The following is a 13,414-nucleotide window of genomic DNA, read 5'->3' as shown; positions in this document are numbered from 1 at the left end:
AGGTGGGATTACTTTGTAAGGTATATAAATATCTAATCAGTATGTTGTAAACTTGAAACTGATATATGTATGTCAACTCTAACTGAAAATTAAATTTTTAAAAAAATACAAAGTAAAAAAAAAATACGTAAAAGAAATCAAGCCACAAAAGAAGAGTATACTGTGAACAACTTCTGGCAATAAATTTGAAATTTTAGAATAAATGGGTACATTCTTACAAAAAAAAGGAAGGTTACCAAACCAACACAAAAACTAACTAAAAAAATTAGAGGACAAAAAAATAGAAGAACACAGGACCTGTATCTACTTAAGAATCTAAATCTACCATTAAAAACCTTTTTCATGAAGAAACTGCTAGGTCCAAATGGCTTCACCATCGAAGTCTTCTAAAAACTAAGACATGACAACAATCTTACAATAACCCTTACAGAAAACAGAAGTGTGGGGAATACTTTTTAACTTGTTTTATGAAGACAAAATGTGTGAATAAAGAAGTTACAAGGTAATCTTTCTCATATTACGCAGATGAAAAAGTACTCCATATATATTGACACACAGAACATAGTGATGTGTAGAAAAGAAAAACATCATACTGTAACAGGGTAGGTCAGAGGATAGGTCCTTGGAAAATAGGAGACACCCCCCCATCCTGCCAAAAAGGCAGGAGGGCAGGGAAGAGCACCAATGGAACAGAAGAAACAGGTTTAAGGTACACTGTGAAGGGGCTGCAGAAGAAGGTTGCCACCCAGGGCAAAATGTAAGCAAACTGTAATGCGACTGTGAGAATGTGAGCAGGCAAAATTACTCATTACATGGGGGTTGGGGTGTAGGGGGGAAGCTCATACAGTGCCTGTGTGGGTTGCAGGGGCCAAACCGAGGATGAACAGATATGCATGTGTCCATGCGTGGCTGGGAAAATTTTGCCCTTACTAAAAATGGCAACTGAAAGCAGGTCAAAAACAATGGGGAGATGACAAAAATGTCGGACACCGGTGCACCACAGGAAGAGCTGGATGCTCCTACTGGCTTCCTGTGCACATGGGATTTCAGGAGAGCCTTCTTTTAAAAAGCAAAGGCACGCAGGCTCTCTCACTTGTACTCTTGGTATGGATGCTTGCTTGGTACGGAGAAGTTACTCTCTTGCTTTGGAACGAGGTGCAAGCTCTCCCTCTGAGCTTCTGGCATTTTGGATGTCCTGCGCCTCTGGCCCTGCTCCCTGAATCGATAGGAGCACTCAAGGAACCAGGAGATGCCAGGTCCACCAGGGGCTTACACCACACAGATGAGCGCCTCCTCCTGAAGATAGAGTCCCATGCAGGGACATATGCCTCCTTGGGCTCCAGCATCTGGGACACCATGATCCACCCAGTGTAGCATAGCATACAGTTTCTGGACAACTACATGGAGACTGAGAACAGTATATCCCAGATCCTGAAGGAGAGAGCTGCTACAAGAGGATGGTGACTCTGAAACCTACAAGTGCACATTACAGAGAGGATGGAGATTTGTTTGCATGACCAGCTTAAGAACAGATAAGAAAATGGGAAACTTCTGGGAATGGTTTTGGCTTGTAGTCTCTTGGGGAGCAAGAGAAGTTCTAGGTCTCATGGGAGAGAAGGGCTCAGAGTAGGTACTCTCAGCAACCCCCAAGGTTGAAACCCTGTTAATAAAGACCTGTTTCCTTCAACACAAATTGTTGGGTCATGTGGATCAAGGTGCCAAGTGGCTGAGCCCCAGCTTGCACGGTTACAACACTAAATTAGGCTTATCCCAAGAATGCCGCAACAGTCCAAAATTAATCCATGTAATTTACTGCATAACAGAAGGTAAAAAGAAAAAATTACCATTTCAAAAGATGGAGGAAAAGCAGTTGATAAAATTCAATCAATAGACACTAGAAACAAAAATCCTCAATTTAATAGATGTTACCTATGAAGGAAAAAAATTATAACAAACAATACATTTAATGGTGAAATATTACAGGTCTTTTCCTTAAAAATCAGAATCAAACAAGGATGTTTAATTAGAGGTCCTAGCCAGTTTAATAAAGCAAAAAGACCAAAGATGTTAAGAACAGAAAATGATAGTAAAAGATGTCACTGCTTGTAGATGACATGATTGAGTAGGCAAAAAAATATAAAAGAACATACAGAAAAATTTCAGAATAAATGAATTCAGTAAAGTTGTAGATATAAAGTAAAAAATTCTAGTTTTACATACAAGCAATTGGAAACAGCATTTAAAAGATATTACAAAAACAACAAAACACAGCATAAATCTAGGATTTTCTCTTCTTGTTCTCATTATTTTTGTGATGATTTCAAGACTTAGAGAAAACTACTGTAAAAAAAACTATAAAAAATTCCCACATGCCCTCCACCCATATTCCCCAAATGTTGGCATGAACTTCTGATCATTACATATTATCAAATAAAGTAAAAAGTCAAGTTCTCAAGTGGAAAATGGTATTTCCAATTAAAAAAATCTAATAACCAGAATATAAAATTACTCCTACAAAGCAAAAAGATGATCAAACCCACCCCCCACCAAACCCAACAGAAACATGGACAAAAATCTGAAGCAGGCACACCACACACACACAAATATACAAGTGGTCAATGAACGTGAAGAAAAGCTCAATTAAGTAACGAAGAAGATGCTAATTAAAACACCAGTGAGATACCACTGCCTTCTAGTAGAATGGCTGAAAGTAAAAAGACCGACAATACCAAGGGTTGAAGAGAATGTGGAGCAACTAGAATTTTCCTACACTGCAGTAGGAATATAAATAGGTACAAACGGAATGTAATTTGGGAATTGTGCCTGGCATTTTATTCACTAAAGCTGAGCATGCACATAACTGTAACTTTGCAATTCTACTGCTACGTACTTAGCCATCAAAAATGTTTACATATGTGTGTCAAAGACATGAGAATTTCACAGCAGCCCCAAACTGGGAACCAACCCAAACATTATCCCAACTGCAGAAATAAATGGTGATAAGAGTCATAAGATAGAACACTATAAGCAATGAGAAAGAATGAATTATTACTGCAAGCAGCAACATGAATAAATCTCAGAAACAAAGCATTGAACAAAAGGGGGGAAATTTAAAAAAGGGTAATAGTACATACAAGTCTGTTAGATAAAAGTTAAAAACAGACAAATCTATTCTATGGTACCTTAGTAGGGATAATGGTTATTTTAATGGATTGGAGTAGTATTTGGGAGAGGACACAACAAGGGCACTTCTTAGGCATTGGTAATTCTGTATTTCTTGTTATGAGAGGTGGTTACTTGAGAATATTCATTTCATAAAAGTTAACCAAACTTTATACTTATGATATGGCACTCTGATTGTTATTGATTTCAATAAAAAGTATACGTAAAAATATATGTATAATAACCCAATTCTCAAAACTGCATATATGAAGACTAATGAAAAAAAAAACAACAAAACACTGATTATTTCGGGTTGGTGAAATTACTAGTGGTTTTCTTAAGTTTTACTGTTTTATATTACATTTTATTTAATTAACATGTAGTGAAGCTGTAACATACATTTTAAATACTGCTAAAAATATTTTTAAAAATTAGCCTCCCCATGTTTATAATCTGTTCCAGTAAATGTTCCCAGACTAATTTTATATCAGTTATTCTAAGCTTAATACCATCAGCCCAGGGTATCCTAATTCCCTTGTTTGTTCAATTTAAATATCACATTCTTGATGATTTTCTTCTGTACATGTTTTTACTGCTCCCATCCCCACCTCCTTTGAAAGATGTTAAATATAATTAGAGTGCCAGTACTAATTATCAGGGACTCAATGTTTACAAGTCACTGTGCAGATAGGGCCACTTGCTGAAAGTCAATCCCTACTATACAGAACACATTTCCTATTTTTTAATTACATACATAAAGAGATTTTAACTGAAAGCGAACCTAATCAAAATCTCTTTTTAAGTATAAAAAATTACACCTAATAAGGGATATAACAATGGCAAATGAGGAGCTACTCAAAGTAGTAAGAGGAGGACCCCACCATTTGAAATAAAATTCCCAGATGCTGACAAGAGTTGTCTGTTTCCAAAGACGGCAAATAAAAAACTACAGAATTGCAGGCCCCTAAAGGCATGAAATTCTTTACCTCTTGTGTAATCTTCATAAATTGAGAACTTTCTGACTTTTTTCTTTCTTACTATTAGAGTGGGATCCCACTTGCTAGAAGGGAACCTCAACTCGAGCACTCAAAATTACATGAACTCCATAATTAAATGATTTTCCTGAGAAAATTATGGTCTTTAACAAATTCTCACATAGGCCTATGATTCCCTAAAAGTTAAGAACCATTGATTGAGGCAATGTCTCCCAAAGTGGGATATGCCTACCACAGGGGGTACTCAGGATGATTTTCTAGGGGTCCAAGAAACTTATGGGCCATGAAACTTATCTTTATACCTATATTTATTTTGACGTATATTTGAAAAAATACAATCACACCAAATCCATAATGTTGTAGTACTGATATGATTTTTAAAAACTAATTTCAGTTAAAAGAATTGTCAAGGATTTAAGTAAGTAGCTATCTAGGTGATATCATCTAGATGTACCCTGTAAAAATGGAAGGAAGCTGCTTAACAAAAAATACATGCTTTCATCTTTGCTAATCAAATTTCTTTACAGTCCTCTTCAGTTTATTCAACGCAATAATATCAGAATTTCCTTATAATTGTCTTCTTGAGAAACAGTGGCTAAACTAACCCACTGGGATTATACCTGGCTCTAGCATTTTGCATCTCAATTTTTCTTCCTATTTGGAAGCTATGATACCATTATGGATAGAAGTAAATGTCAAAGAACCATAAGAAAAAAGAAACTGATAAGAATATGTCAATAGCTAGCTAGCTTTAACAATAATCTGGATAAGCTTTCACCATTTACTGATAAAATCTCAGGGCATAGGCAGTGCTTTAAAAATGATTAGACCATTCACTTGTATGTGGTATGGCTGGACACATATTCCGTGTGTGTGTGTGTGTATGAAAATACTCAGAAATGTTATTTGCTAAATCTTGGAGGAAAAGCAGGTAAGTATACTACTGTATCAATCAGTTCCCCAAGAGGACCATTAAACTCTGTACTCATTCTGTGCTGCACTAAATAAAATAAAACTGCAAAAATCTGTAGATTTCATGATGGAGTTTAACAATGCTCCATATTCAATATCATTAAGCCAGTCTCCAGTCCAACATGGCAGTGTAAAATTTGCCCCAGGACTCCCAACAGCTTGTATCTGCTCCAGCTCCAACATTCCTAATAAGGGGGCTCCAGCATGGCTTACCCCTGGACTCCCCATGGCCTAAGCCAGCTGCAGCTACAGTTCTAATGGGACCTAAGTGGTCCTGGCACAGCCTGTCCCAGGTCTCTATGCAGTCTATGCCTGCTCCAGCTCCAGCTGGCTTGCCAAAGACACTCAGCACACAGTCTACAAAAGGAAAGCTCCTATAAAAGGCTGCTCCTTCAAAACCAGGAAAGGTTGCTGATTCACATGACTCATAGAAACAAACAGAGACAGCTAAAATAAGGGGACACAGAAATATGTTTCCAATGAAAGAATAGGAATAAACCCTAAGAGTGAGCTAACTGAAATGGAGACAAGCAATACTTGATAAAGAGTTCAAAACAATGGTTATAAAGATGCTCAATGAACTTGGGAGAAGAATAGATGAACTCAGTGAAAACTTCAACAGAGAGAAAGAAAATATAAAAAATACTGCCCCCCTCCAAAGAACCAACAGAACTGAAGAACCAACCAACCATAGCTGAAATGAAAATTCTCTAGAGGAATTCAATCGCAGATTAGATGCTACAGAATGAGCCATCAACTTTCCATTGGAAATCACCCAATTGGGACAGCAAAAGGAGAAATTTTTTTAAAATGAGAAGAGTTTAAGGCATGTTTGGGACAACATAAAGTACACAAACATTTGAATCATAGGGATCCCAGAAGAAGAAAGGGGCCCAAAAAAACTCATTTCTTTTTAGTTTGCAGGCCGGCACCCAACCCACTGAGCCACACCAGCCAGGGGCCATTTCAAAAAATAATAGCTGAAAACTTACCTAACCTGGTAAGGAAAACAGACATCCAAGTCCAGGAAGCACAAAAGTTCCAAACAAGATGAACTTAAACAGGTCCACACCAAGACCCATTATAATTAAAATGTCAAAAGTTAAAGATGAAAAGAGATTCTTAAAGCATCAAGAGAAAAAGTTAGTTATGTACAAAGGACTATCACCTGATTTTTCAGCAGAAACTCTGTAGCTCATAGGGGAATGGCACTATATATTGCAAGTGGTGAAAGGGTAGAAATCTGTAGTCAAGAATACTCTACCCAGCAAAGTTATCATTCAGAATTGAAAAAGAGAAAGAGCAAAAGATAAAGGAGTTCATCACTAAATCTGAATTTCAGAATTATTAAAGTGACTTCTTTCAGCAAAATTGGGCAGAACTTAAGAAAATATAGGAAACAAAAAAAATCTCTAACAGGCAAACATCTAGTTAATGTAGTGGATCGACCAATTACAAAGGTAGTACAAAGGTTAAAAGACAAAAGTAATAAATTAAGAGATACACACACACACTGATATAAAATATGACGACAAAAACAAATTTGGTAAGGAGAGTGAGTAAAAAACACAGTGCTTTTAGAACACAGAACTTAAGCAAACATTAACTTAAAATAGACTGCTACAAACATAGCTAGTTACATATGAGTTTTATGGTATCCACAAACAATAACCTTTAAGAGATACGCAAAAATACGAAACAGGAACAAAAACCAATCATTACATCAATGTACAAGAGAGCAAGAGGAGGAGGAGCAGAGAACTGCAAAACAATCTGAAAACAAAGTAAACACTTACCTGTAATTAGATTAAATGTATGTGGACTAAATGCTCCAACCAAAAGGCATAGGACTGCTGAATGGATTTAAAAAAAGTGCATATGTGGTCTACAAGAGACTCACTTCAGATTGAGAGACATGCATAGACTGAAAGTGAAGAGATGAAAAAAGGCACTTCATGCAAATGAAACAAAAAACTGGGGTAGCAACAACCCTATCAGACAAAACAGCTTTAAAATGAAGACTAACAAGAAACAAAAAAGGACATTATATAATAATAAAGCAATCAATCCAACAAAGGGAAGATATAATACTTGTATACATCTAGGTACCAAACTAGGAGAACCTAACCTAGACAGCAAGTATTAGCAGACATGAGGGAGAGACTGGTGGTAACACAATAATAGCAGACTCTAACACCTCATTTATATCAATGAAAAGATCATCCAGACAGAAAAATCAACAGGGAAAGAGTGGCCTTCATATTTCCAGAACATTCCTTCCCAAAACAGCACAATACACATTCAAGTATACATGAAGCCTTTTCCAGGATACACCACATGTCAGGGCACAAAACACATCTCAGTAAATTTAAGAAGTCTGAAATCATAACCAGCTTCTCTGATCACAACAGTATGCAACTAGATATCAATTACAAAACAAAAAAAACAAAAAGTGGGGAAAAAAAACACATGGCAGTTAAACAAAATGCTACTAAACAATGAATAGATTAATGAAGATATCTAAGAAAAAATTTAAAAAAATATATTGAGACAAATGAAAACAGAAAAATAATCCAAAATCTTTGGATACAACGAAAGTGGTTCTAAGAGGGAAATTCATGGTGAAAACAGGCCTACTGCAAGAAACAAAAGAAATCTCAAATAAACAATCTAAACTTACACCTAAAGAAACTAGAAAAATAAGACGAAACCCCAAAGTGAGTAGAAGGAAGGAAATAATAAAGATCACAGCAGAAATAGAGACTAAAAACAAACAAACAAAAAAAAAACCCAATACAAAAGACCAATGAAACCAAGTAGTAGTTTTGAAAAGATTAATAACATAGATAAACCTTGAGCCACACTCATCAATGAAAAAAAGAGGGCCTAAATAAAATAAGAAATGAGGATTGATAATCAAAACCATAGAAAGGATTACAAAAGAACACTGTATGACAAGAAATTAGACAACCTGGAAGGAATGGGTAAATTCCTAGAAACATAGTCTCCCAAGACTGAATCAACAAGAAATAGAAAATCTGAACAGAACCATTACTAGAAACAAAACTGGATCAATAATCAAAAACTCTCACCAAACTAAAGTCCAGAATCAAATGGCTTCACAGGTAAATTCTACCAAACACTGGAGGAAGGGTAGCCTTCTCAAGCTACTCCAAAAAATGGAAGAGGAGGGAAAGCTTCCAAATTCATTCTAAAAGATCAGCATTCCTGATACCCAAACCAGAAGACACTACAAAAAGAGAACATTTATAGGCCAATATCCTTGGATCAACACTGATTCAAAAATCTTCAACAAAATATTACAAAAGCAAAATCAGCAATACATTAAAAAGATCATATGCCATGATGAAATGAGATTTATTCCAGAAATAGAAAGACAATTCAATATCTGCAAATCAATCAACATGATATACCACATAAACAAAATAAAAGCATAAAATCATATTATCATCTCACTAGATGCAGAAAAAGCATTTGCTAAAATTCAACATCAATTTATGATAAAACTCTCAACAAAATGGGTATGAAGGAACATACCTCAACATAATAATAAAGGCCAACTATAACAAACTCATAGTTAACAACATACTCAATGATAAAAACGTGCAAGTTTTTCTTCTCTATGATCAGTAACAAGACAAGGATGCCTGCTCTTACCACTCTTAGTCAACATAGTATTGGCAGTTCTAGCCACAGCAATCAGACCCACCCCTTTACTATCAAAACTAATAAATGATTTCAGTGAAGTTTCAGCATACAAAATTAATATTCAGAAATCGGTTATGTTTCTACACACCATTAATAAACTATTAGAAAAAGAAATTAAGAAAACAATCTCATTTACAACTAATTAAAAAAACATACACCCAGGTGGGGTGGAGAACCCTTGCTTGGTATGGCTGAGTGGATTTAGTGCTGGCCTTTGAACCAAAGGGTTGCAAGTTCAATTCCCAGTCAGGGCACATGCCTGAGTTCTGGGCCAGGTGTCCAGTTGGGAGCATGTGAGAGGCAACCACACAGTGATGTTTCTCTCCTTCTTCCTCCCTTTCCTTCTAAGAATAAATAAATAAAACCTTAAAAAAATTCCTAGGAATAAATTTAAACATGGAGGTAAAAGACTTACACTCTGAAAATTATAAGACACTGATGAAAGAAATAAAGATATAAATGGAAGAAAACACTGTACCCATGGATTGGAGAAACTGGTATCATTAAAATGTTCGTATTATCCATTATCCAAAGTAATCTATGGATTCAATACAATTCTATCAAAATACCAATGACATTTTTCACAGAACAAGAACAAGCAATTCTAAAACTTATATGGAACCACAACAAAAAACAAACAGTCAAAGCAATCTTGAGAAAGAAGAACAAGGTTGGAAGTATCACCCTCCCCAATTTCAAACTATATTATAAAGCTACAGTAATCAAAAACAATGTGGTACTGGCACAAAAACAGACATACAGATCAATGGAACAGAACAGAAGACCTAAAAATAAACAAATGATTATGTGATCAATTAATCTACAAAAAAATGGGTCAAGAATATACAATTGGGGAAAGAGAGCCTCTTCAATAAATTGTTTTGAGAAAACTAAACAGATATATATACATGCAACTAGACCTCTTTCTTACATCATATGAAAAATGAATACATAATGGATTAAAGACTTAAATCTAAGATCTAAAACCATAAAACTCCTAAAAGAAAACATAAGCAGTAAACTCTGACATCAGTCGTGTAAGTATTTTTTTTGGATATTTCTCCTTAGGTAAAGGCAACAAAAGCAAAAATAAAGAAATGGGATTACATCAGACTAACAAACTTTTGCACAGTAAAGGAAACCATCAAGACAAAAAGGAAAGATCTACTGAATGAGAAGGTAATTCCAAATGACTGATCCTATAAGAGATCAATATCCAAATAAATAAAGAACTCATACAACTCAACATCCAAAACCAAACAAGCCAAGGAAGATAAAGAGATGGCCAATAAGCACATTAAAACATGTTCAAATCAAAGACTGTCAGGGAAATGAAGATCAAAGGCACACTTATCAGAATACTATCAAAAACTATTAACAAAAAAATAGTAAGTGATGATGACGATGTGGAAAAAGAGAATCATTGGGCACTGTTGGTGGACTGCAAACTAGAGCAGCCACTATGGAAAACATTATGATGAGTCCTCAAAATTGTTAAAGACAGAGCTAATGTACAACCCAGCAATTCCATTTCTGGGTATTTATTTGATTAAAATGAAAATAATCCAAAAAGGTATGTGTACTCCTAAGTTCATTGAAACACTTCAAAGCAACCTAGCTCCATCAATAAATTAATAGATAGAGGATGTGACACATACACAATGAATAATACTCAGCCATAAAAAAGAATGAAATCTTGCCATTTGCAACAACATGGACTGGATTTTGAAAGTATTATGTTAAGTGACATAAGACAGACTGAGAATGACAAATACCATATGATTTCACTTATATGTGGGATCTAAAAAACAAAACAAATAAAACAAAACAGAAGCAAACACACAAAGAACAATCTGATGGTTGACAGAGAAGAAAGCAGTGGGGAGAAATGGGCAGGAAAGGAAAAGCAATTAAGATGTACAAACTTCCAGTTGTTAATTCACAGGAATGTAATGTACAACATAAGCAACAGAGCCCCTTTTTTAAATTTAATTTTTATGAAATAGTCCAAAGATTCAGAAAAATACTAAAATATCATACTTAGATTTAACAAATGTTAGTATTAGCCATACTTTCTTCCCTTACCATTCTGGTGTTGTCTGGTTAGGTAGCAACCAGACAACCAGGAATGAAGAAGAAAGGGCTTCATGGAAGTGGTTTTGAAAATTTGCCATGTGACTTAGAATTCCCTGGTAAAGGAACACAGCCATAGAGCTCAAAAATAACAAAAATGGGATATAATGTAAACTTACTGCAAAGTCTAAGAAGCATTAACATTAAACAATTTTGTCCCTTTTCCACTGCAATCCAAATGCCATGTAATTATTTTCATGGTTGCCATTTCTGAACCACTTCTGTCCACAAAGCAAGTTATAAGAGGTCAGGAGAAAAAAAAGGTCTTCTCAGAACCACAGGGTTAAAGATATATTCCTACGTAAAGCATGCCTGGCTTTATCTTTGGTGGTTCCAAGATACAGTTGTTCAAGAAAGGGATACTGCTGTCTTTCAATTAAGTGGTTGTTAATTACATATCTACTGCATGTGATTTAGTTGCCCCACTATTTGTATTAATGGAGTAAACAGCAACACATTCCACATACCTCTTTTTGCATATGCAAACTCAAAAGATTTATAAATGAAGATAAATTTCAATTCATATATTCAATTAACTATATATACACCATAAATATATCTGAAGGATGCATGACATACTCTCTTAGAGTTCTGCTAAATTAATATGTTTTTAAGTCCACTACTTCTGCATGGATACAATAAATCTTTTTAGCAATGAAGATTAGAAACCAACCTTTGGGGTAATATTTAATTTAGCATGTAAAATAATGAATTAGTAAAAACTTACTTGACATAAGTTTTGGAATCTGGGCTTGTCCTCTCAACAGCGGCCTATATATGTTACCCTGGTAAGTCATGGGTGGTGGTGCAGTATTGCTGTAAACACCAGTTCCTGAGCCTCTTGGCATAACATGGCTGTAAGAAGACCCCACAACCAGGAAAAAAAAAAAAAAAAAAACAATTATATCTACATATATCCATCACATCACAGTTGATACAAGTTAAACAAACGCTAGTAGCCATCTCTTTACTACTAGATCTGATCAATATAATGCAAATTACAAAGATTACTAACAAAGTTCAAGGTACTAAACAGTACCTGATATTAATGGTGACAATAAATGTTCATTTCTCACACCACAATTCTTAATGGATAATCATTTAAATATTTACTAAGTACACTAAGTAAAAGGAAGTCAGTCTATTTTTCTTTTTTCCCATTGTATTTCAGTTTTGTCCTAAAGGACCCATGCTACTGCTATTACTATACAGATGTCTCTTGGTATGTGGTATGTAAGGGATTTGATCTGGACCCCTTGAGGATACCAAAATCCAAGGAGTCCCTTAAATAAAATGGAATAATATTTGTTACATAATCTATATTGGTACATAAGCTACAGCAGTATATGCATAAAATCACTTCGTTCACATGGATTCAGTGTAGTACTTAGCATATGGCAAATTCAAGCTTTGCTTTTTGGAACTTTTGGTGATTTTCCCTCACAATATATGTATTTTTAAAATTCCCACCCAAGGTTATATTTACTGATTTTAGAGAGGGAGAGGGAAGAGAGAAACACTGACGTGATAGAGGAACATCTATTGGTTGCCTCCCATATGCTCCCCAACCAGGGATTGAACCCACAATCTATGTATGTTTCCTGACTGGGGATCAAACCCACAACCCTGTAGTGTACGGGATGAAGGTCCAACCAACTGAGCCAAGCTGGCTAGGGGTCCCCACAATATATTTGACCCAAGGTTGGTCGACTCCATGAATGTGAAACCTGTGGATACAAGAGGGCCAACTATATTATGTACACTACTACTCTATATCATGCTATTTTCAACATATATCAAACATTTCCCTCTATCTTTCATAGTGTTCACAATTTTTAATATATATAACTATACAATGTTCATATCTCATATTTTACTAAACCATTACTTTCATATAGTACTAGTATTACAGATAACAATGCTTTAAAGATGACTAGGCAGATAACTTTATGCTCCTCTAAAATTATTTTCTCAGGATAAATTCCAAGAATTAGATATTGGGATCGAAGTTAAGACTATCTTCAGAACTCATAACTCCATTTAGAGGTATTTCTATGTTGCTTTGGCAAACAGCTGAAATAATACAAAAAGATATCTTAAGATTATTTTAAATTTGCATTTCTTTTACTACTAGGAATAAAGACTTCCAAAACAACCAACCACCCAAGCTAACATTTCCAGTGTTGAGGAACTATCCTTAGCACTTGATAGATATTAGCTCATTTAATCCTCACTACAAGTTCCTGAGTTAGGTGTAATAATTATTCCCATTTTACACACAGGAAATGGAGGCATAGAGCAGTTCAGTAACTTGTACAAAAATATCAAGTGTTAAAAAGGCATTTAAATACAGACATTTAAGATCCAAAACCCATGCTCTTAACTATTATGCACACTCACTGTCCCTTACTACTCACTATATA

General features: G+C 35.2%; 1 protein-coding gene across 2 annotated transcripts in view; it reads right to left on the bottom strand.

Annotated features, from left to right (window-relative positions):
* The window catches only part of XRN2 (5'-3' exoribonuclease 2), a 113,518-nt gene that overhangs the window by 16,745 nt on the left and 83,359 nt on the right, over positions 1 to 13,414 (bottom strand). For both annotated transcript variants that reach the window (XM_045833092.1, XM_045833093.1), the window contains one exon: positions 11,719 to 11,846. In XM_045833092.1, coding sequence (XP_045689048.1) covers positions 11,719 to 11,846 — 128 coding nt within the window. The remainder of the gene's footprint in view (positions 1 to 11,718; positions 11,847 to 13,414) is intronic.

The sequence above is a fragment of the Phyllostomus hastatus genome, unplaced genomic scaffold (genome assembly GCF_019186645.2).
Source record: "Phyllostomus hastatus isolate PE091 unplaced genomic scaffold, TTU_PhHast_1.1 phas_contig_17, whole genome shotgun sequence".
Taxonomy (NCBI): domain Eukaryota; kingdom Metazoa; phylum Chordata; class Mammalia; order Chiroptera; family Phyllostomidae; genus Phyllostomus; species Phyllostomus hastatus.
Note: the sequence above shows the minus strand (reverse complement) of the source record. Positions and strands in the feature narration are given on the sequence as shown.